The sequence below is a fragment of the Lycium ferocissimum genome, chromosome 4, assembly GCF_029784015.1.
Source record: "Lycium ferocissimum isolate CSIRO_LF1 chromosome 4, AGI_CSIRO_Lferr_CH_V1, whole genome shotgun sequence".
Taxonomy (NCBI): Eukaryota; Viridiplantae; Streptophyta; class Magnoliopsida; order Solanales; family Solanaceae; genus Lycium; species Lycium ferocissimum.
Window position 1 is genome coordinate 26083397 of NC_081345.1, and position 23347 is coordinate 26106743.

The 23347-nt window shown below is 36.1% G+C and overlaps 3 protein-coding genes across 3 annotated transcripts; 2 read left to right on the forward strand and 1 right to left on the reverse strand.

Moving 5' to 3' along the window:
- Nucleotides 1–1385: 1385 nt before the first annotated feature.
- Nucleotides 1386–10602, forward strand: LOC132051985 (phosphomevalonate kinase, peroxisomal-like). Its single transcript, XM_059443303.1, has 11 exons — nt 1386–1543; nt 2563–2622; nt 2714–2864; nt 3017–3114; nt 3317–3426; nt 3554–3606; nt 4587–4973; nt 7060–7164; nt 7814–8041; nt 9287–9409; nt 10052–10602. The coding sequence occupies exons 2-11, from the start codon at nt 2615–2617 to the stop codon at nt 10316–10318; spliced, it is 1530 nt and encodes a 509-aa protein (XP_059299286.1). The 5' UTR covers nt 1386–1543; nt 2563–2614; the 3' UTR covers nt 10319–10602.
- A 5253-nt stretch (nt 10603–15855) lies between these two features.
- Nucleotides 15856–19113, forward strand: LOC132051986 (uncharacterized). The gene is made up of 2 exons (XM_059443304.1): nt 15856–17387; nt 18551–19113. The coding sequence occupies exon 1, from the start codon at nt 15900–15902 to the stop codon at nt 17328–17330; it is 1431 nt and encodes a 476-aa protein (XP_059299287.1). The 5' UTR covers nt 15856–15899; the 3' UTR covers nt 17331–17387; nt 18551–19113.
- Nucleotides 19114–20742: 1629 nt separating this feature from the next.
- On the reverse strand, nt 20743–22940 carry LOC132051987 (uncharacterized). The gene is made up of 3 exons (XM_059443305.1): nt 22648–22940; nt 21846–22031; nt 20743–21133 (listed from the first exon to the last, which is right to left on the reverse strand). The coding sequence occupies exons 1-3, from the start codon at nt 22711–22713 to the stop codon at nt 20933–20935; spliced, it is 453 nt and encodes a 150-aa protein (XP_059299288.1). The 5' UTR covers nt 22714–22940; the 3' UTR covers nt 20743–20932.
- Between the last annotated feature and the right edge of the window lie 407 nt (nt 22941–23347).

The following is a 23347-nucleotide window of genomic DNA, read 5'->3' on the forward strand; positions in this document are numbered from 1 at the left end:
TGCGACAGAACTATGACAAATTGAAATTAATTTACAGAAGCCATGCATTTATACAATGTGTTTATTAAATCTTACATTGTCAATGTGTAAGTTCTTTATACTATAAACAAAGGTTATACTATTAGTTATCAACAACAGCATCATACCCTGTGAAGTCCCACAATGCGGGTGGGGGGGGGGGGTAAAGAGGTTGTACAGATTTTATCCTAACTCTTGGAAAGAGTAGAAGCTGTTTCTCACACTCCTACCAAGAGAAAGCATTTACAAAAAGGTATAACATGACAAAGAATTCAAAGCAGCAGATGAAAAAAAAATACCGAACGCGAAAAAGCCATAATAAAGCAGTTTGAAAAAAGAAGCAGTAGTTGCCACATAAAAATAAGATAATCGAAGTACATGACACAACAGATAATAGCAAAAATGAAAGGACAAGAAATTATAGAGCAAAACTGCCACTACTTGTAATATGAGTAATATGAGTTGTCCGTTGTGGACCAGACGTATTATTTATGAGAAAAGTTATGCCTGAGATTATATTTTCTTATGTGATGGCACTCACTAAATTATTGTCCAATGGTTAAGAATTTATGTATTTTAACACCTGCAATTTATTTATGGTCAGCCCTTGACCTCCTGAGCCAACCTGGAATGACCAGAAAATAGAGTCAAACTCGTGAATAAAATGGAATATTAGGTGGAATGACCCACTCTTTCAGTGGGTTAGTAAAGCAAAGTTTCGATTCGTGAAAATAGAGTTTAGCATATTTTTGTGGGGATGGGGTTGTTTTGTAGAAAATGCATGTGCTATGATAGCACTGCTTTTAAGCAGCCTCTCAAGTTTGAATTTAGAGCTAGCAGTTCATTTATAAAATAATGTATTCTCTTGTCAAAACTTCAGCAATGGAAGGCTATTAAATAGATGTCACATAAACAACTTATTTTCTAACATTTGATCAGTAAATCCTCATTTTTTTTTTGTTTGTTAAGGGTCGTTTGGTAGCTAGTTAGGAGGTAAGCTATTCATGTATTCGATTCTGCATAATTAAAATCTCCTTTGATAGTTGGTTCAGAGGCAAATTATTCATGTATAAAATTAATATAATTGTTTTTTTTTTTCAATTTAGAAACCGCATCATTAATACTCGTGGCGACCCACACTATCTTGATGTGTTCATCCGAACCTCTCGGCGTAAAAAAAACACCGTTTTTCTGAGTTAAAGTTATTTTTTATGTATATATAGTAGACGTTGAACCCCTCAGGATTCTTCGTATGTTTATTTTTTTTATATCTTGAACCCCTTCGGCGAAAATTCTGCCTCCGCCACTGATTAATACACGTATAGGTTATGGTGAAACCTGTATATTATTTTATGCAAGATATAAGATATAATGAATAACTAAATACTGTATAACTAATAATTCCTGCTATATAAAAAGGAAACTTTGAACACCATGAAATGTCAAAACTGGACTACTACTTGACATAGTTGTTGCCGCCTTCAAATCCATTCAATTCTGCAGTTTCCTCTACACAACTGCAAATGTACGTTTTTCTTCTTTCTCTTCTCTCTATCTTTGCAGTAACTTTATCTTTGTAATACCAATATTGATGATCTCTTGTCAATCTGAACGCGATCCAATTTACTGTTATGGGTTTTTTTCAAATTCATTTCTTCATAGTTGTAAATTGGGAAATATTTGCTTTTTTGATTTCAGTTTTCTAAAAATATTCTTCCATTCTTGGTTAGGTGGCACATGACTTTGTAGTTTTCTGATATCACTGATCTCTTGTCAATTTGAAGTTAATCCAATTTATTCATATGGGACTTTATAAATACAGAAGTGTGAGCTACTGAGTTCATTTGACATTGTTAATTTGTGAAAGATTTTATGTTAGTAGGTGTGTGTGTGTGTGTATGTTTGCCACAACAGGTTCGAAGTTAGTACAAATATATTCATAAAAACTTTTTCAAGTATATATTATGCCGGCCCATATAACTTGGCATAAATGAGCCATTTCCTATAGTTCGATGGCATAAATGAGCCATTTCCTATAGTTCGAGTGGCATAAATGAGCCAAACTATTGACGAGTGGCATAAATGAGCCATTTCCGATAGTTGGATGGCATATTTGAGCCTTTTCCGTATAATCAACAGATGATTTTGTAGGCAGGAAAGTTCAGTTTCTTTCATGATTTTAGTGGAAGTACATGTTAAATGATTTAAGCATTGGTTTCTTTATTGAACCAAACTGGAACTATTTGCTTTCATTTGAGTGAAATCAAGGATCTCCATTTCCTTTGAGTTTGTATCATACTTTAGTTGTTTAATGTTGGCATTAATTGGGTTTGCATAAAGTGAAATTCTTTTAGAGGATTCATATAGTCGACCTCCACTTTGTTTCGTGTTGAGCCATCGAATGAAATGATTGAAATCATATTTTAGTTTTCTTTTCTATTTACTTCTTCACAATCAAATATTAAGGATGTGATCTTCTTTATGTTTCATATTGTCCTTATCTTTTCGAGACGATGAGTAAGATTTTGTAATTTGGAATTGCAGCTAATCTCTGTCAAAGAACAATTTCCCTCATCCAAGAGAGAAATATAAAGAAATGGCTGTGTAAGTGTGTGTTTACTTGATCTTTGAATGTGTCCTTTTGTACATAAACTTTTAATGTGTCTGATTGCAATTACTATTTATGGTTAAATAGTGTGGCCTCTGCTCCTGGAAAGGTTCTGATGACTGGAGGTTATCTTGTTTTGGAGAGGCCAAATGCTGGTATTGTACTGAGTACAAATGCTCGTTTTTATGCGATTGTGAAGCCACTTTACGAGGAAATTAAACCCGAAAGTTGGGCATGGGTGAGTGATATTTTCCGCACTAAACTGGATAATCATTTGATCAGAAGTCAGTTTGATAATTTCCTTTTTCTCTTCTCAAAAAGCACTTTCGTATAAGTTTTCCTTTGTAAAGTAGATTATAAACAACCTGTGACTTTCTTGTACTTTTTTAGGGATGGGCAGATGTTAAATTGACTTCTCCTCAGATGGCCAGAGAAACTATGTACAAATTGTCTCTTAACAATTTAAAACTTCACACTGTCTCATCCAGGCAAGTAGTGTCAATCTCAGAGCTCACCCCTTTCCAATTAGAGGATCTATTATTCTTTCGTTTTGTTTCTGTCCAAATCCAATGGATTTGTTATTTAAGGAATAAGTACATTAATTAGATACTTGAATGATTCAATCTGTTTCCTTATTAGAGGATATAAGTGTCCAGAAAATCAATAACTATTATGTTTGTTTAATCTCAGTCAATCAAGAAACCCCTTTGTAGAACATGCAGTGGAATATGCCATAGCAGCAGCCCATGCAACATTTGACAAAGATAAGAAGGATATATTACAGAAACTACTTCTGAAAGGTAATGTCCGACTCTTTACTATTTTGCCTTTTTTTCCTGAAGATAAGTCATTTTATTGATAATTGGATTTAAATTCCTCTTTTAAAAATAAAAAGAAATCAATATCTCAACATTATTACTCATGCAGGCCTTGATATAACAATCTTGGGATGCAATGAGTTCTATTCGTATCGGAATCAGGTGTTCCTCCTTTACAGCTAACTTATATTTGAATATTTCCAGTATATATAATTTAGAGATATATGCTTATTTCTTGTGAGTTTGGGTTGTCATTTTTAGCACGGCCTAAATGTAAAATATGAAGCTCTAACAGTCTATACTGTAATTTGTGGCAGCTGTTAAATCATAAGATCATGTCCAACAAATTTCTTTATTATACCCTCGGATCCATTTGATGGAACCATGTTGACAGGAGCTTAAGATATTCGTTTCTTCTTGAAGTAGTTACAAATTTGATTGGATGATAAGGAAAAATCGAACCATTTCTTGAAAATAATATTTGAATGATTGAACGTTGTGAATGTCACATAGCACTGACATATTGTCATATTAGTTATGCAGTCTGAGCTTTGCCGAATTGCTTGGATGGTTTTAAAGAAAAAATAATTACCTCGATGACTCAATCTGAATTAAGTGATCTAAGCTGAACTTTCTTATTAAATTGACCAATTGCCAATAATGTTTGACCAAAAATCTTCTTATGTTTAGAAATGACAGACAAATCAAAACTAAGCAGAAGTGCTATGGAATAGTGTTTCAGTTACCTTTATCAAAATAATGGTGTTGGTTACATAAGACCAGATTGATTAAGTAAAAGTTGATGTTTAAATCACATGCATTTCACACCAGAGTCAAACTAGAATACTTAAATTTCATTGATATCACTTGCGTCCTTCATCAGTTCTACTTAATACCGGAGCATAGGACAAGAAATAGCAGTGGTCTTCTTATAGGGATTTTACTGTGGCTGGGACTGATCAACTTGGAGTCTTGGATGCATCCTTTTTCAAAATTTCACGACTGACTCAGTTCAAATTTCTTTGCGGAAGTCTCAGTTGCACAAGATGTACATAACAAATGACATGGCCAAAAGCGTTTATTGCCTTATTTTATTTTTGTTCTAAGATAGTTGAGATTAATCTGTTAAATACTTCTTGTAGATTGAAGCGCGTGGACTCCCTCTAACACCTGAGTCATTGGCTTCCCTTCCACCTTTTGCATCAATCACCTTTAATGCAGAAGATTCAATTGGAGAAAATCGGAAGCCTGAAGTTGCAAAAACTGGATTGGGGTCATCAGCAGCTATGACAACAGCTGTTGTTGCTGCTTTGCTTCATTATCTTGGTGTTGTTAATCTCTCCTCTTTTTCTGAGGATCAATCCCACAGAAGGAAAGATGCTAGTAATCTTGATATCATTCACGTGATAGCTCAAACTGCCCACTGCATTGCACAGGGTAAAGTTGGCAGTGGGTTTGATGTTAGCTCTGCAGTTTATGGAAGCCAACGTTATGTGCGGTTTTCACCTGAAGTGCTTTCTTCTGCTCAGGTCTTCCTCATCACTCCAACTTATTTAATCAATTTAGAGTCATTGTTTAATTATAGAAGAAATGATGTTACCATTGTGAAAAGAAAAAGAAAAAAAAGATAGAAGAAATGGAATTCTCTATTTCAAGCTTTGAGTGTAAGTGAGCTACAGGAAAAGTGATAAAAATAATGGGCCTAGGTTGCTAGATTCTTTAAATTTTAATCTGCCAAATCCTTCTTCTCCTTTGAAGCTCATGGCAAGTCCATGTCAATACTTAAATAGCTTTTGGCCTTAAATAGCTTTTGGTCATGCTAGGAAAGATATGATTAGAAATGAAGTTATACGGGACAAGGTCGGAGTGGCCTCCGTGGTGGACAAGATGAGGGAAGTGAGACTGATATGGTTCGGGCATGTGAAGAGGAGGTGTGAGGATGCGCCAGTTAGGAGGTGTGAGAGATTGGCGATTGCAGGAGTTAGGAGAGGTATAGGTAGGCCGAAGAAAAACTGGGGGAGGTGATTAGACAGGACATGACATAGCTTCAGTTGACTGAGGACATGACCTTAGTTAGGAAGATTTGGAGGTCAGGGATTAGGATAGAAGGTTAGTAGGTAGTTGAGTTTTGTCGTGCTGTGTGTGAGAGAGGTGGGGGACTAGCCTTTCCATCTCCTCTTCTCCTTTTCTTAGTAGTAGTATTTAGGTATTGCAGTGATTGTTATCCTTATGTGTGTATTACTATGTGTTGCTCCATTTGTTTTATATCTTGATATTTTGCTGTCTTATTTTTCTTGCAATCCTGCATTGACTACGTTTCTTTTGAGCCGAGAGTCTATTGCTCTCTACCCCACAAAGGTAGAGGTAAGGTCTGCGTACATCCTACCCTCCCCAGACCCCACTTGTGGGATTACACTGGGTATGTTGTTGTTGTATACTCTTAGCAAATTGCGACAACTTCATATAAAAAGTATACATAAGTCACATCGTCTTGTGGCTGTTTCTATTACCACAAGGTGCTATTATCCTGTTTAATGTTAACTTCGATAGGATGACGCTGTTCTGGTTAGTGATGGCACAAATAAGGAAAATTAGTTCTGGGCTATGCATGAAGTCTGGAGAAAGTGGTATCAAAGTATGAGCTGACAATAGTCCTTCATGGCAAAGTAAATCTATGGTGGAGCTAAGTTCAGAACAACTGCTATTCCTCTGGACCTTTAGCTCAGAGGCCTGATAAAACTTGCTTTAGGCTATTGAGATTGGTGCCAAGGCTAAACCGTTGCTTGGTTGCTTGAGGCTCTATTTGTGCCCAGAAGTATAACTATCTATGGTTATTTCTTGAATTAGAGAACAAAAAGGGTAAGAAGGGAAGCTGCAACTAAGATAGTTTCCGCTCTTCAAAATATTGGTCATCTGTATACATGAGGCCTAATTGTCATAAATTCACATGACCTACTCTCTAGTAAGTTTTTAGACAAAGTAATCATGCTAGAATCATCTCTAACCAAAACTGTGATCGGAATCTCAAATTTGGTTCTACAAAAGTAATAGGTTAATCATTTTGGTATCAAGTCTAAAGCTAATGTTGGGTAAGGGGCAGTTGCATGATAAGTGAATTTTTTGCTTTATCTATTTGCCAAACCACTTTGGTTGAAGTCATCCATGTTGATCAATATTTTTGTCAGCAGCTCCAGAAGAGATGATTGTCAGTTGCTTATTTGAACTCTCCTTTACTGAAGTTAAGGAATGACGGCATGGTCCCTTTACATACCAGACGAAACTCATGGGACACGTGATGCCTTCTGTTATTAGTAGTTTTCTTTAACTTGAAGGAAGAGGGTAGCTCAAGTGGAAAACATCCGACCTCGATATTGGGGTTCGAGTCACCAAAAGAGTGAAGTGGGAAGGGACACTATGACTCATGGGGAGGGTGGTTGGGCTGGTGTAGATGTAGGTTACCATATAGGAAAAAAGTTACTAATATAAAAGAAGAGCTCTAGTAGTGAAAAGATGTACTATATTATGGATTTAAGAGATACTGCAAACTTTGCATTTTAATTTTATTGAATCTAGTCTCCAAACTAATCTGACTTGTTGACTATTTTGGATTTGCAGAATGCAGGTATGGCAACACCACTAACAGAAGTCATTGATGATGTCCTGAAAGCCAAGTGGGACCACGAGAGGACCAAGTTTTCATTGCCTCCCTTGATGACTCTCGTGAGTCTGATAACTGATGTTCCATATTCTCATGAATGTTTGTCTGCTTAACTGTGATCAATTTCTTATCTGCTTCTAGTAAGCTGCATGATAAAAGAAATCTGATTTTACCTGCTAATCATGTCTTGTAAGTTTTAAATAACACTACTTCTAATTACACATCTTCACATCCTTTTTTGACCTCCAAGCTCATTGTTGCCTGGACAGAATATTGATTATCATGCAGTCATAGCGAACCACAAACAAGTTGCTTACCTCAACTGCTAAATATTGTTGTCATTTATAGATACTTTTTGTTGTTGCTAGGGCTAAACACACAAATTTTGCTGTGCTAAGATTAATTGATTTCTTCAACTGTGATGGTTATCTAACCTTTCTTGGAAGGTCACTGATGCAACTTATCATGCCTTTTCTGGCCCACTTTAATGGGATTCTTTGCCATGGCTGTATAAACATTAACATCGAAGATGTATCCTGTCTAAAAATTTCGATATGCTGGCCTACTGTTATGGGTTCTTTCTTGCTTTTGGAGGCACTCTACTACACTTTGCTGCTACAGAATTTGACTTCTAATTATTATGTAAACTGTCTGTAGTGCATGGTGTTTCTTCCCTTAAGTTGCTGAAATTGATTGCTATGCATCTTGCAGGTACTTGGAGAACCGGGTAGTGGAGGATCTTCTACCCCATCAATGGTTGGCGCTGTGAAGAAATGGCAGAAGTCTGATCCTCAGAATTCTTTAGAAACATGGAGAAAGTTGTCAGAAGGAAACTCTGCATTGGAAATGCACCTTAATGCCTTATGTAAATTGGCAGAAAGGAACTATAATGTTTATGGACGCGTCATCAGCAACTGCAGCCTGCTTCCAGCCGAAAAGGTAAAATTCTTTTGGTCAAAAACTGGAAAGGAAGTTCAAGATCTAGTATTATGTAGAAATGTTTGCTAAGTATTTGTATTCACAAATAAGTTTTTCGCTTTATTTTTTCCTTACGGCAGGTAAAATTATCCTTGATGTGCTTACTGCTAACTTGTTCTGGAAAGGCTTAATCTGCTAACTATCCATGGGGTGTTGAAGTGATGAAAATTGGCTTAACTTTACTGAGTTGATTCCTAACCATAGCAGTGGCTACCTTCACCTTCTTGATAAGTCATGCAATAATAATTATGCCTCAATTCCAAGCAAGTTGGGGTTGGCTACCTTCTTGATAAGTCATACTCATTAAAAAACCACAGAAAAACTACTACTGCCTTAATAGCTGAAAAATGCATTACTAAATGGACAGCTAACACAAACATACTGCAATTGCAGGCTAAGACATGTAGAATAAGGGATTTCTTCCCCCTGTTCTGGTTTTCTTTTCATTCTTTCAATTCCTTTTATTTTCATGATATAGTGCTACCAACCTTTTAAGTTCACCCCTTCTCTCTTTCTGCCCCCTCTTTCTTGTTCCCTTCTTTCTCCTGGAATAGCCAAATCAAGAAGTTTTATCCTTTCCTAGTGTTATCAAAAACAAATTCGAAAAATTCCTATTACTCGTTTCAATACTTCCCCATCCACTTCTGATCTTGAACTGTATTTTATCCTTGAATCATATCAATAAGGATCGAAGGATGACTTTCTAGTTTCACTCTGTCTTTCTGAGGCAGTGGAGCCCCCTTTGAACTATCATCCAGTCAATCTTTAGACCCTCTTTCTGTTAAGAGTCGTAATTCTTCCCCTCAAGCATCCTTCTTCGAGTCCTTCAAATCACGTTTTGCAACCATTAGCTTAACTTCTTCTCCCTTAACACTTTTGTTGTATCATTTTGCTTACATAATATTGTCTCAATACCATCACGTTTTAGAGGCAAGCACCGGCGATATAAAAAAGTCATTCAATTCTTTTCTCCTGCCTGTGTGAATGATCATTTTCAAGATCAACCAGTTAGACATTTTCTAGTAACACTGGCTAAAATGTCAAAGAGAAACTTTTGCAAAGTTGAATTCCAAGTATTTCTTCAACAAATATTTGTGTCTTAAAATTGAGTGTCATTATTTTTAGTTGGATTATGTAATTTTCCTTCCGCAGTGTATGAATTTTCCTCGGAGAACTTTAAGTTTTTTCTGGTTTCACCGTGAACAGTGGCTTGATAGAGCAAATGAACCAAACCAAGTAGAAATTGTTCAAGAGTTATTAGGAGCCCGAGATGCCATGCTTGGAATCAGGTATTATATGCGTAAAATGGGAGAGGCTGCAGGAATTCCGGTATGTTTGTTGCTACCATGTAACTGAATGTTTCTATCCTATCTCATTTTTCGCATAGATATGACTTACTTCAGATGAAACTTTATTGGGACATCATTCTTAACTAGTCTATAAGCTTTGTCTCTGAAGAATTATCCTCAAAAGACTACCACTCTTGATGTACTGGTGTCCATTTCGTTATGGTTCATTTGAATGTCAAGAAAGTAAAAAAGAGAAAGCGCTCTAACGAAGTAAAAGAAAAAGATTAAGTTTTCATGCATGTTTTGGTATCTGCGGGAAAAGTTCTTCAATGAGAAGAATCTTTTTTAAATACCCTTCAAAATCCTGCAAGTTTTACCAGACTTCATTTGCAGGAGAAATTGTAAGCTTGGGTCCTTTCCTGTCGACCAAGCGCCAAAAAATGGCTCTAGGATTTAACTTTGACTTCCTCTCTATTGATCGACCGGCCTTTCAGGATTTTTCCATCTAAGACTACTGGGCTTACTAGCCGTGCTTTCTGTTGCATGTTAAGGTTTGGCACGCTACTGCACGCCATAAACTAAGAATATGACTTAATAAAATCAAAAAATCTCTTAGGTGTCAGCTGCATTGCTGCCTTCTCCCTTGTTTTTGACCATTCTTCACCATGTGTCAAATTCACAGATTGAACCTGAATCACAAACTCACCTTCTGGATACGACGATGAGTATGGAGGGGGTTTTGTTGGCTGGTGTTCCTGGTGCTGGTGGATTTGATGCAGTCTTTGCTGTTACCTTGGGGGCTTCAAGCAAAAATGTGACAGAAACTTGGAGTTCGCTCAATGTTCTTGCTATGCTAGTGACGGAAGATCCTCGTGGTGTGTCTTTGGAAGACAATGATCCTCGAGCAAAGGAAATTACTGCAGCTGTTTCTTCAATCCAACTTCAGTAATGACCTGCGAGCATTTGATATTACACACAATGATTTTGTCATGCTATATGACTACAACATCAAATTTTACAACACAAAAAGGATATATTAGAGCTCTATACTGTAACGTCAGAATGACCTTCATCAATAAGCACAGAATGAGAGCTGTTGTATTTTTACCCAAAAAACTTTGATCTTGTTAGAATTAGGTCCCTTTTTACTTCAAAATTCTGTATGCTTAATTGAAGTTTTGTGGAATCAAAAGGTTAGCTTCATTCAACTGATGAGTCTGTCTTATGGGATTATGTTTGGAGTTTATTGTCGATTCTAGTTGATCCCACCCCAAAGCATTACCGACCAAGGAATAAACTTTATTGCTTAAGTTGCTTGCTGAAATTTTATTAGAGTTTTGGACTGCACAAAGTGAAAGGGCAGTTTCAAGGGGCAATTTGAAAGAGGAAAAAAGAAAGAATGTGGATTCACTACTCACCAGTAGTCTCTACAAGATCAAGTTCCATCTTTGAAATGGTGGAAACTATTCGGGTCCACAACAAGTTCTTTTACATAAATCATTGAAGCTTAGTTTATATATGCGTGGACAATCACTAAACGTTCTGACATTCCTAACTATCCTTGTAGGGGGGAACACACATGTTTGTGTTAGTGTAAAAGCATTTGCCAGCTTTAGGCAGCCACATTTACTGATTTACATACAAGACTTTTAAAGATCTACTGTAACATTCTTTTTATAATGGTGGTGCCAGCCAGTTCATGCACACCCTTGACTATTTCTTTAGATGCCCGTCAACTCCTACTAAAATAGTGCAGAGTTAACTCTACTCTCCAAGGCTTAAGCAGATGAGAAAAAATCACCTAATATTTTTTTTCTCTACTGAACTTTGGACCTTGATCTCCGATGATTTTCAAACCATTTCATTGACCACTCAGCCCACACCCCTTGAGTGCTATATCATAATATTTTCATTCATTCATGTTCCTCAAAGATATTCATGTGTGGCCATGCCTGAATCAAGCACAACCAAATAGTACAAGCTAAAAGCACATCAACCTATCCACTTTCTTCTGCCCTCCAAGATTCTTCAAAATTATTTCATCAAAAACATTTAAGCATTTAGACCATCCCCGAATTAGCATGAGCTGCAATAAATGCACTCCAAGAGGCTATTTTCTTCGGATCCATTTGCCTAAAACACGGCAAGATTTCCAAATTTCTCCACCCTTGCTATACATATTGGTCAAACTATTCTGCACGAACCCATCTTCATCAAGTCCAAACTTGAAAATCTACTCATGAATCTGAACTAATCATCTGAATATACCATAACAGAGCTTCTTCTAGGTTAATATTCTTGACGTGGTGTGTAATAATGCTGTTTTATTTAAATGAACCTGGATAATCAATTCTCGAAGATTGAACAGGCATAATCCATGCTGCCCCAGTTTGAAAGAGTACAAGTAACCCGAAGATTGCCTGAATAGGCAGTTTCCAAAAACAAATCCAATTTTCAAGTTTTAGCCATGGACTTGCTTCAATTCATTCATATGGCTACGACAGAAATGCAAGGGGAATGTATAGCTGATATAAGATCCTCGTGGACTAGTATTTAATTCCGCGAGTTGTTCAGCACAACCAAAAACGGTCGAAACTCATAGGAAAGAAGACAAAAGGATTCCTTTATTACAACTTTTTTGAAACTGAAAATTGAGACCTTTATTACAACTTACCTCCGTAAAACTATACAAGTAGTGAAGAAGTACAGAGAATATCTACAGAAATGTTAGATTTGCTAAATAGGTCATGAGAGAGATGATAGCAAGAATTGGAATTGCTACACTGAAGATGCTGCAACTTGGAGATCACTCTTCTAGATTTTATTCAGTCAGATTAAATATTTGTAGTATCTAATGTTCATGCAATTCAAATTCATTTATTTATTCCAATCCTTCAACTTTTACACCATGTCTTTCCTATCAAACTAATACTGTTTTTTTAGTAATGTTTTCCTTCCATTAACAATATTATACTAAATAAAAAAAGTTAAAAAAAAAGAAGGAAGAACTAGAAGAATTGCTAATTCGGTTTGGATAGACTTCATTCAAAAATGCCATCATTCTAAAAATCAATTAAAAAACAATTAAACAAGTGCCAAGTTTCAGATCGGCTTAATATGATCAAGACGGATGGAAGTAAAGGGCCGTATACTACCTACATAAGAAAATGATGACTATACAAGACCAGAATGATGACTGTACAAGACCAGGTATACTCCCTCCATCTCATATGATCTGTCACCTTTTTGTTTTACACGAAGAAAAAATCAATTTGATTAAAAATCAATTATAAAAATTATAATTTTTCTATTAACAAGTGCCATTTAGTTTCAGATCGGATCAAAAGTGTGTAATATTCTTGCGCTTAAGAAAATAAACTCCTAAATGATCTAATTAAATAGATATTGAGATATAATCATATATTACTTAATAGGGACAAATCTGAAAATATAAGATTAAGTAGGCGTTTGGCCATAAAAACCAAATATTTTTTACTTTATTTGGTATTCTGGAGTTAAGTGGAAGTTGGAGTTGAAGATGAAGTTGTGTTTGATTATAGTTTTTGCAAAGAATATTTGGTTGTTTGAATGTACTGAAAGTGAAAAATAAGTTTTGGTTGTTTTTAATTCCAGAATGATGACTAAAGTACGGAAAAAAATGAATGGACAGCTACAATTTTTCTTGATTACTAAGTCCCTCCATCTCATTTTTGATGTGATTCTGTCTTGAACTTTAGATGGAGGGAATGTGTATTATTTATAGGGAAAAAGGGCTGATTTGAAGAAAATATTAATTAGGAGGTTAGAATAGTTGAAATTTTTACCCCTATATTTAACTTGTTGGCCAATGTCACGGGCCAAGCACATCATTATGTCCCATTACATTGCCACATAAGAGGCCGAAATGTCAAATTAAATGAATCTTAAAATTAAAAGACCAAATGATATTAAAATTTTCATGTTCAAGAATTGATTGATAAGGAAACCACAACACACCACCACAACCACGGCCACCATAGATGTGGGTTCAAGTTATATATTAGTATGAAAAATTCTTAGATCGACCTGTGTGTAGTTTGTCGCACAGCTAGCTATCGTCAGGCCATCTAATAAATGTGTTAGGCAATTGTACACTGGTGTCATAAGGAATTTTTATATCTGCCTATGTGTGTTTTTGTCACACAGCACCGATCGAGCAGGCCATCGTAATAAATGTGTTAGGAGATTTGTACAATAATATGCCTTTGCAGAAGTTTTCCCTTCTCTTATCCTTTTTGTTGTAGTTTCTCGCTGAAGTTATGACTTCATTTACTAGCTGATTTTGAACATGTCGAAGACAGCATTTTAATGGTGAAGAAGAAGGCATCATTTGGTCTTTTAATTTTAAGATTTATTTAATTGGGATTAAACATGCCTCTTACCTACGGGATTGGACAAGCAGGCCCACAACATTGGCCATAGTGGACAAGATTAAATATTGCATATATTAACGGTAGGGGTATAAGTGAGATAGTATAACGAGGGGTAAATATGAACCATTTAAACGGGCAAATATATTTATATATAGGTTAGTTAGTTTGGATACTCCGGATCCCTAATTAGCCTTTAATCACACTATTTATACAAAATATTTTTTACTTTAAAAATATCAATTGTATTTTTTTAGTAATTAAAATGAGATAGAACTTGATAAAATCTATACAAAGATAATTAGAGCTAACATTATTGTTAATAAGAGGAGCAAAAAGTGATGCAATAATGGATATCAAAAAATAAAAATTGAATATGCTAGAGGAAAATACGTTGTAAAGGAAAACAAATATAGAATTAATCTTTCAAGGAAAACAAATATAGAATTAATCTTTCTGCAGATAATCTTGCATGATCAAATCTGGAAAGTGGGATTTCATTACACAATTACACAAGTTCTCTCGCCTTCCTTTCCTATATACTATTATTTTTCATGCATAATATTATTTTTTATAAAAAATAATTATTAGTAATTGATTCTAGAGGTGCTTTACTCAGTTTTATGTGGAAAAAAAAAATTTGCTCGTCTAAGATTGGTGTCACATCGCTTGATGATCTGTCACAGCTTTTTTGCCTCCTCAATAAAATTATATGGATTTTACTAACTTGCGAGTTTTCCAAACTTCTCAAACTAAATAGTTAGGGAGAATATACCCAAACATGATTAATTACTTTGCATACCATTTGTGCATCTCAGTATTTGGCACAACTATGATAATGTATTATGTACTTGGGTTTCGGTCCTTCGTAAGTGGCATCAATCACCATTTTCTGATTGATTTCCCACAAGTTAAAAATTTGTTCTCTGATGTGCAGCACATCATGTGCTTCATTTTTTAAAGTCTTTCTTCACACGTCTTTTCCGTTAATAACTGAAAAGTACTGAACGTATGTTTTCTATTGAATGAAAGTTCAGAACGCACAAAATATAAATAATATTTCAGTAAAAAATATGAACAGAAAGTGACAGAACTTCACCTTCTCCAACATATTCTGTAATAAATTCTCTCTGCTTGATATCTTCAGCTGCCTCAATCTTAGAGAATGACGACAAATTACATTGATAAACACAAAGAAAAAGAAAGAATACAGAGTAATTGGCCAACGAAAATGGAAGAATTGCAAAAATGTAAAAGCATTGATTAACACACGAAAAAATACAATAAAAAGTAAATTGGAAAAATGAAGCATTCACCAGAAATTCTACTACTGCACTGGTGAGATGAATGTGATAAGTCGCGAATATGCATTAGATAAAGAATCCACAAAGAAGTTCTAGTGGAGGTTATATTTTAATGGCAAGATATGCATGTACTCGGAGTAGTACATCACCAAGTTACTTTTGAATTTGCCAGATATATTTTGGTTTTTTAGGACCCGCACAATTGGTAACAAAAACAACAACAACAACAACATACCCGCACAATTGGTAAATTTAACGAAAATCAAATTCTTAGATAATTCAACCTTGCTGCTGTAGAATAAACTTTTTTTTAAAAAGAAGTTTGATCTCTGTAAAAACTCATGTTACATTTTTTTCTCTTTGGCAAAAATGAGATTAAACAAAGTTTTTGGTATAAAACTTAATGGTTTGTTCGGTTTTCAGGACAGGATGAAGATTTGGATATATAAAGGCTTTACATGGAGAAAGGGAAATGAACCATCCTCTTAAAGGTTAATTTAAGAGCATTAAAATCTAATTGATGTGCAAACTTTTCAACATGAAACGTAAAGCATGAGTGAGAAGCAATAATGAGGAAAGAAAAATAAGGTAAAATAGAGATAGGAAACTCAAGAGACTCAAGACATTATTGTGTAGATTTTAGTGTTATTTAAGGCTTATAATGAAAGATTTTGTAATTGTAAATTCCAAAGCAATATTTAGACAAAGAGAAAAAGATAAATAGGAATCAGGAGTCATCAATCGGAAACTTTTTATATTATATATAGATTTTAAATGCTTATTCATTTTTTCCAGTCACTCTCCAGTTAATTAAACCATGGAGAAAGAACACGCCGCCGACCTTAACCCTACGACGGCGCTAGCCGCCACAGTCACCGGAAACCAACAACCAACTGCTCGTCCACGTCAGCCAAAACGCTTCATTAAAAACCAAATCCCCGACACCATCCTAAACAACCCATCACTCAACTCCGCCATCTCACTCCTCCCTCAAAACTACAGCTTCGAAATCCACAAATGTGTCTGGCGCGTGCACACCACTAACGCCAAGCGCGTCGCCCTACAGTTCCCCGAAGGTCTCCTCATGTACTCACTCATCATCTCCGACATACTCTCAACATTCACTTCAGCGACACACGTCTTCATCCTAGGTGACGTCACTTACGGCGCGTGTTGTGTAGACGACCTCTCCGCGCGTGCGCTCAACGCTGATTTGTTGATCCATTTCGGACATAGTTGCCTCGTACCTATTGATTCCACTACTATTCCTTGTCTTTATATATTTGTCGAGATTTCAATTGATGTTAACAGGTTGTTGAATGAACTTAAATTCAATTTCTATGATGCTGATAATGAAACGTATGGTGATATCGTAATGGCTGGGACTATTCAGTTTGCTTCTGCTATTCGGGCTGTAAAGCCCGAATTGGAGAAATTAGGGTTTAGGGTTTTGGTCCCGCAAAGTAAACCCTTATCGGCTGGGGAAGTACTCGGTTGTACTGCCCCGAGCGTTGAGAACAGGTTTAATGATGTTGAGAATGTGGTTTTGGTGTTTGTGGCTGATGGTAGGTTTCATTTAGAGGCGTTTATGATAGCGAATCCGGGGATAAAGACGTATAGATACGATCCGTTTATAGGGAAGTTGTTTGTGGAGGAGTATGATCATAAGGGAATGAAGGATGAGAGGAGGAGAGCGATTGAGAAGGCGAGGAGGGAAGCGAGGAATTGGGGGATAGTGTTAGGGACGTTAGGTAGGCAAGGGAATCCGAGGATATTGGATAGGTTAGAGAAGAAGATGTCGGAGAAAGGGATGACTTGGACGGTTGTGTTGATGTCGGAGATATCTCCTACGAGGATCGCGTTGTTTGAGGATGCGGTGGATGCTTGGATTCAGATCGCGTGTCCTAGGTTGTCGATTGATTGGGGAGATGCGTTTAGGAAGCCTTTGCTAACGCCGTTTGAGGCAGAGATTGCGTTGGGTGATTTGTCTGGGTGGTGGGAGAGGAAGAAGACAACTGTGAATTCAGACGATGAAGGTTTGAAGTGTTCAAAGAATGAATCTTGTGGTGATTGTGATAATGGTGGTGAAAAAGTGAAGGAAGGGGTAATCGTGGATTATCCGATGGATTATTATTCTCAAGATGGTGGGGAGTGGAATTCTTGCTACTCTAAGAAGCCGGCTCGACTTTCACAAAGAAGTAGTCAATCTTGTAATGGTAACAGTGCCGTCAAATGTTCCAATTGCTGAGCTGATTTTTTTTCTAGCTGAATACATGCTGTATCATAAATGGAGTTGCAGTTCAAAGTGAGTACCTCCCTCTTAGCTGTAGTTTCTTTTGCCCGAATGGTTGTTATACATTCTACGTTGTAACAAGAAAAGCACATGCTTTCTTTAGTTTATATACTTTTACACGACTAAGTTGGAACATGACGTTTTCCTTACTTTTAGTGATTTTATACGAATCCTTCTTGTGAGTTATATCTATGTATCTTGGTATCTAAAAATCTTATTATCTTAAAAAAATAACTAAGTTAAGACAGCTTATATCTTGCTCCTTCGCTTCACGTGTCTTTCTATTGACCAACCCCAGCAGAGAGTTTCTAACTTATATCTTGCTATTTCATTTTATGCATCCCCTTGTTTAGTATTAATTTTTTTCATAATCATGGTGTCCAACAACAACAACAACAACAAGCCCAGTATAATCCCACCATCATGGTGTCCGGGCCAGCTTGCCCGCACCACGACTAATTACACGGTGTACCTTCGACCCCCCCACCAACACATGACCCTTTATTTCATGCATCCCTTTATTGACCAACCCCAGCAGAGCATTGCAAGTCGTTTCATGAATCACTTTATTGACAATCCCCAGCAGAAAGTTGCAAGCTTATATCTTGCTATGTCGTTTCATGCGTCCCTTTATTGACCAACCCAGCAGATTAAGTGTGACCTCAGCTATCCAAACTTTTTCCTATATTCAAGCACAAATTATATAAGCTTTCTTGGAGAACAACATCTCAGTTGTTGGGGAAAATTTATTCTATGGTTATCCAAGTAGACGTTCATTGCAGTTTGTCACTTAAAACCATCCAACTAAGCCGGGTTTAACTCAAAAATAAAGTAGGTAGGAATTTATATATATGCCACATCAGCTTTCCGGTACAAAATATATAAATTCTGGCCTGTTTTATTTTGAGTTAGTTGAGTTCAGTTGGATGATGTTTAAGTGACAAATTAGAATAGTGACTTTTGTCCAATGAACCTTCAGGATGACCTCCGATGAGCCCCCCTCATTTCTTTCTACATCCCTGTTGTTGTAGCTTCCTTGCCTATAAAGGTTAAGAGATGTGAGAGAGAGGTTTGCTGAGTGGGCAAACTATCAATCTTATGTCTGTATATGGTTGATCGCATAAAAAACCTGGGCTTGTCTCATTTCTTGTCATCCATGTTATATGCTTGTTTAGGGTTGAATGGCAAAGAGCAATCCGGAGGTTGCAAAAGTCTGGAGAAATCACCTGCGTGGCTTTGACCACAACCATGGTTTTCTGTTGTCCTAGAAAGGATCAGATAAATGTGGGAGTTCACTGAGGCACGATTAATGGAAGGCTGAAAATCGGCGACGAGAATGTAGTGTATCTGGTATCTTGCTTGGATATTCAACGAGTTTTTGGAAATTTTTGCTTTTCTCAGCGTCACCATTAAGCTTTTAACTGGTTGACGAAAAATGGTTCTTTTGATTTGTTTATCTTTTGGTAGTATGTACTAATATGTATCGTACCTTTCCAATGAACAAAGAATTGTTTTATTTTTTAATTCTAGTTATGGTTTGACGATCAACTCATTATGTACAGCTCATACCAGGTCTTTTGTAATTCTGTATTGAACAAAGAGTTGTGTTATTTTTTAATTCTAGTTATGGTTTGACTATCAACTCATTATGTACAGCTCATACCAGGTCCTTTGTAATTCTGTATTGAACAAAGAGTTGTGTTATTTTTCAATTCTAGTTATGGTTTGACTATCAACTCATTATGTACAGCTCATACCAGGTCCTTTATAATTCTGTATTGAACAAAGAGTTGTGTTATTTTTTAATTCTAGCTATGGTTTGACGATCAACTCAGTATGTACAGCTCATACCAGGTCCTTTGTAATTCTGTATTGAACAAAGAGTTGTGTTATTTTTTAATTCAAGTTATGGTTTGACTATCAACTCATTATGTACCGCTCATACCAGGTCCTTTTGTAATTCTATACTGAGGAAGTGTTATACTGATGAAGGATTCAGATAACAAATGTTCAAGATCATGCACTGAGCATAGCTAGGAAGAATTGATAAGTGAAATGGAAATGAGCTGGTTCAAGTATTCGGACCATACATTCATGTCATCCACTGATCCCATCATCTAACTGGATAGATTATGTGCTTAGTTAAGTGAAGAGTCTTGTAAGTACTGATATCGATGTCATTTCATTAACTGTCCTTTTCTTCTTTAATTTGATATGTTGCTCTTTCGTTATTTACTTGCAAGTCTTGAAGCCAAAAAAGATGGTACTCAAAAGGATTATGTGATTATGAGCACTGACCAGGACCGTAGCAAAGCCTTGAAAGTTATATCCTACATATATTTTTAAAATTAAAATTATGAAAGATCTACATTTGTCCCATTCTGAAGTTGGCAAATTCTGTCCGCATAACAAACGCATCAAAACACTTTTGAGTACAGTTGTAAGTGAAGCAAATTCTTTCAGTAGTTAACAATATCACGTTCTTTAGTACGTGGAGGCTCATATGGAAAAGAAAGCAGTTAGGCCCCGTTTGAAAAAATAAAGGCTCATACTGATTTCTTCGATCAATCAACTACGCTTCTAATCTCCAGTCAATCGGATCTTCATTCCAATCAATCGGATCTTCATAGTTGTGAAACTTTAATCATACCGTCTAAGGTCTTCGATGATCTTTCATATTTCCTCCTCAGGTTGCATAAGCCACTTTAGAAATAGGGGCGAACGGCATACTCTCTTGTAAGGATATACAATATTATCCAACTAAATAAGAGGAAAATGTAAGTTAAACCTCACTCTTAACAAGTTGCTGGAATGAAGAATCCCGTATCGTGTACCTACACCAAATTTTATGGCCATGTATTGTCACACTCATGTTAAGATACCGGCACTCATGGGACATGAATCAGATACCCTTTTTTTTTTTTTATCAGTAAGTAAAAGAGTCGGATACTATCTAGTTTCCCTCTTCTTTGAGAATTTCTTTTTAATCTTTTGTACTCTTGGGAGCGTCCTTCAATTGGAAACCAAGAATGCGGAAAATGTGTCATTGTCCTTGTTTTATAACCACTATTTACTTAATATTTAAACAAGATTTTTATATCCACTCGTCTAAATGACTCATTTTCCGGAAAACACTTTTGGTGAATTTTTTCCGTCATAACACCAAGTTCAAGCTTTCAGGCGTGCACAGAAACTTAGACACATAACACAATAAACAGCCTGTGCGAGCGTTTCAAATAGGTCTGAGCTAGACTTGAATCCTGTTTCTCCAAGAACCATCTACATATGTTATGTTTGTTGTAACATAGAACCAACCGATAATGATGTAAAAGATACAACACTAACCTAAAATATTACTATTGTAAACTGTACAAATGATTCTGTTAACATTATTATAAAATTTACATGCAACTGTGTTTGAATTTTCCTGTGAAATACGTACACAATACCAAGCATGAAACTGAAAAAAACAAAAGGGGGAACTTCTGAAGAGGCGAGCGGAGAGTCTCAACTTTCTGCGGTATAGCAATAGTACCTCGACAAAGTAAACCAATCGATCAACAAATCCCTGATTCCTCCAGAAATTTAAGCAGACTACGTTCAGGTGCACTGATTGACGGAAGAATAACATGATTCATGGGAGGTCTAGGTATTGTTCGAGCTGACTCAGAGTTGGCAGCTCTTCCTTCCTGCACAACGGGAATATCAGGCTTTCTAATTCGCACAGCAGGGACTCGCTCCTTCCATATTTTTCCATCCTGTGGGAATAGTCAAGAAAAATACAAATTCGCAGTTAGCAATCCTATTTATAATCAATAGTGATTATAAATGAAAGAGCTGAGGGGTCAATAGCGATCTTGTACTATTAGCAGTCATCATATGCCTTATGTCCATTACCAACATAGCACTATATCAAACAGTTGAATTGGGACACCTATTACTAATCAGCAAAGCCAGCACCAAGCCCTTCCTTATAGATCGTAGAAGCAAATATAGCTCGTGAAATCGTCTAACCATATTCCCCTTTGGCCACCATACTTTGAATCAATTCACAAACTGACCAATTTTTCATATGAGCCCTGCAATTTCATCTGACCATTTTATGTATGAAGGCATATGCACACACAAAAAAGGTCAACACGGGAAGCCATCAACTATACAAATTCTAAATGATGAAATAGGAATATTATGCAGGCTGCGGATTACTTCACTGAACAAATTAGAGAGCATTTATCTTGACTATCACATTAGATCATTTGTCAAGTATGTGCTCGCGCTTCTTAATTAAATCCTTAAAGTTGCAATTCGAGTCCACCATTAATATAACAGAGAAAACTAACTAGGAAGGAATTTATGCCTACAAAAATAGTACTTATCCTCTAGGAATTCAAACACTTGCTCAAGATGAGACCATATGCACTTGGCTATAGAGCACAACTTCAGTGACATAGGGTGAGTTGAAGATCTTACATTCAGTACTGAAGGTTCTGGCAGCGGACATTGAATTGGCCAATCAATATCAAGAGGCTCAGGTGGGTGTTCAACTGGCTTGAACTCGTATGCAAATTCAATACCATAAGGCGCCACAGAGGAAGCTCCACCTATACTAGTTGCATCTGTTTCCTCTAAATTTGGGGGCAATACTTCCCTTTCATCCTGCATTTGAAATGAGAACACAAATTGCCATAACTAAACCAGATTTAAATCTCCACTAAGGAAAGAAGTCCAAGTTGACTTTTTGCGAAAGGGAAGATCTCAAGACATTATTACTATGTTTTCGAGTTAATTATGAGCAATTGTTGAGTGTTTAATGACAAGAACTTGGCCATTTATAAGCTTAACAAGTTATCAATCAATACAATGAGTTTAACCAGTCAAATTCATGAGAAAAGAGAAGAATCAGAACCAACTTTGTTTTAATGATTTTGCAGAACAAAGACCAAATGTAGACACCAAAACAAAATTTGGGTTAGACTAAATTAGACACAATTGAGAGACTGAAAACACCAAAATGCCAAGAATTAGTCAACCTGAAATTCCAGTGTATCAGAAAAATTGAGAACACAAAGATCAATCTAGTTCACCTCGGAAGAAAAGCCAATTTGTTTCAAAGGAAACAAGCAAACAACAAAGTCGAGGAACATAAGAAAGAAAAGCTCTTGACACCCAAATTGAAAAACAAGAAAATCAACATAAAGCTAAAGAATTTACGTAAAATGATGAAACAAATATATATACACACAGAGAGAAAGAGAGAGAGAGAGAAACTGACAAGTGCACTTTGAGTTCGACGATGGGCAGCTCTGCTCACAGAAAATCTAGAGAATAAGCCCACCATATTTGCCTCTTTGATCACTTCTCCTGCACCCAAATGGCTGTCTTGATTACACAGATTAATCTCTCTGTATATTGTAATCAGAAAAAAGAAAGAGAAAAAAGAAGAAGATACGTAACAAGGTTGCCTGGCTAGTTGAATTTTGTGTGGATTCAGTTAGTCAATATATACGTCCCTACTTGGGCGTTAATGAAGTGGAAAAGTTGGGAATAAGTACAAAAGTGTTGGTTAGGGAGAATCATTATTAATTTCTCCTTTAGTGGCCGTTTGTTTTATATTCCAGAATTATAATCTTAGCATTAAAATTACGATATAACTAAAAGGTGGATAAGTTAACCAAATTATAGTCCTGACTCTAATACTTCTTCCGTCCCAATTTAAATGTTTTACTTTCCAATTTATCCTAAAAAGAGTATCTCTTTCTATATTTAATAAATTGACAATTCAAACATCAGCAAGTTTTAAAAACCAGAAGATTAAAAGGACATTTTAATACATTACACACATCTTTAATTAGGATCATAAGATTCAAAAGTTTATTTTTATTCCTTAAACTTTGTCTTTCAGTCAAACTAAAAGGGTGTTTAGATTGACTTATTTTACGTGCTTTTTGGTATCTTTTAAGCTAAGATGTGGT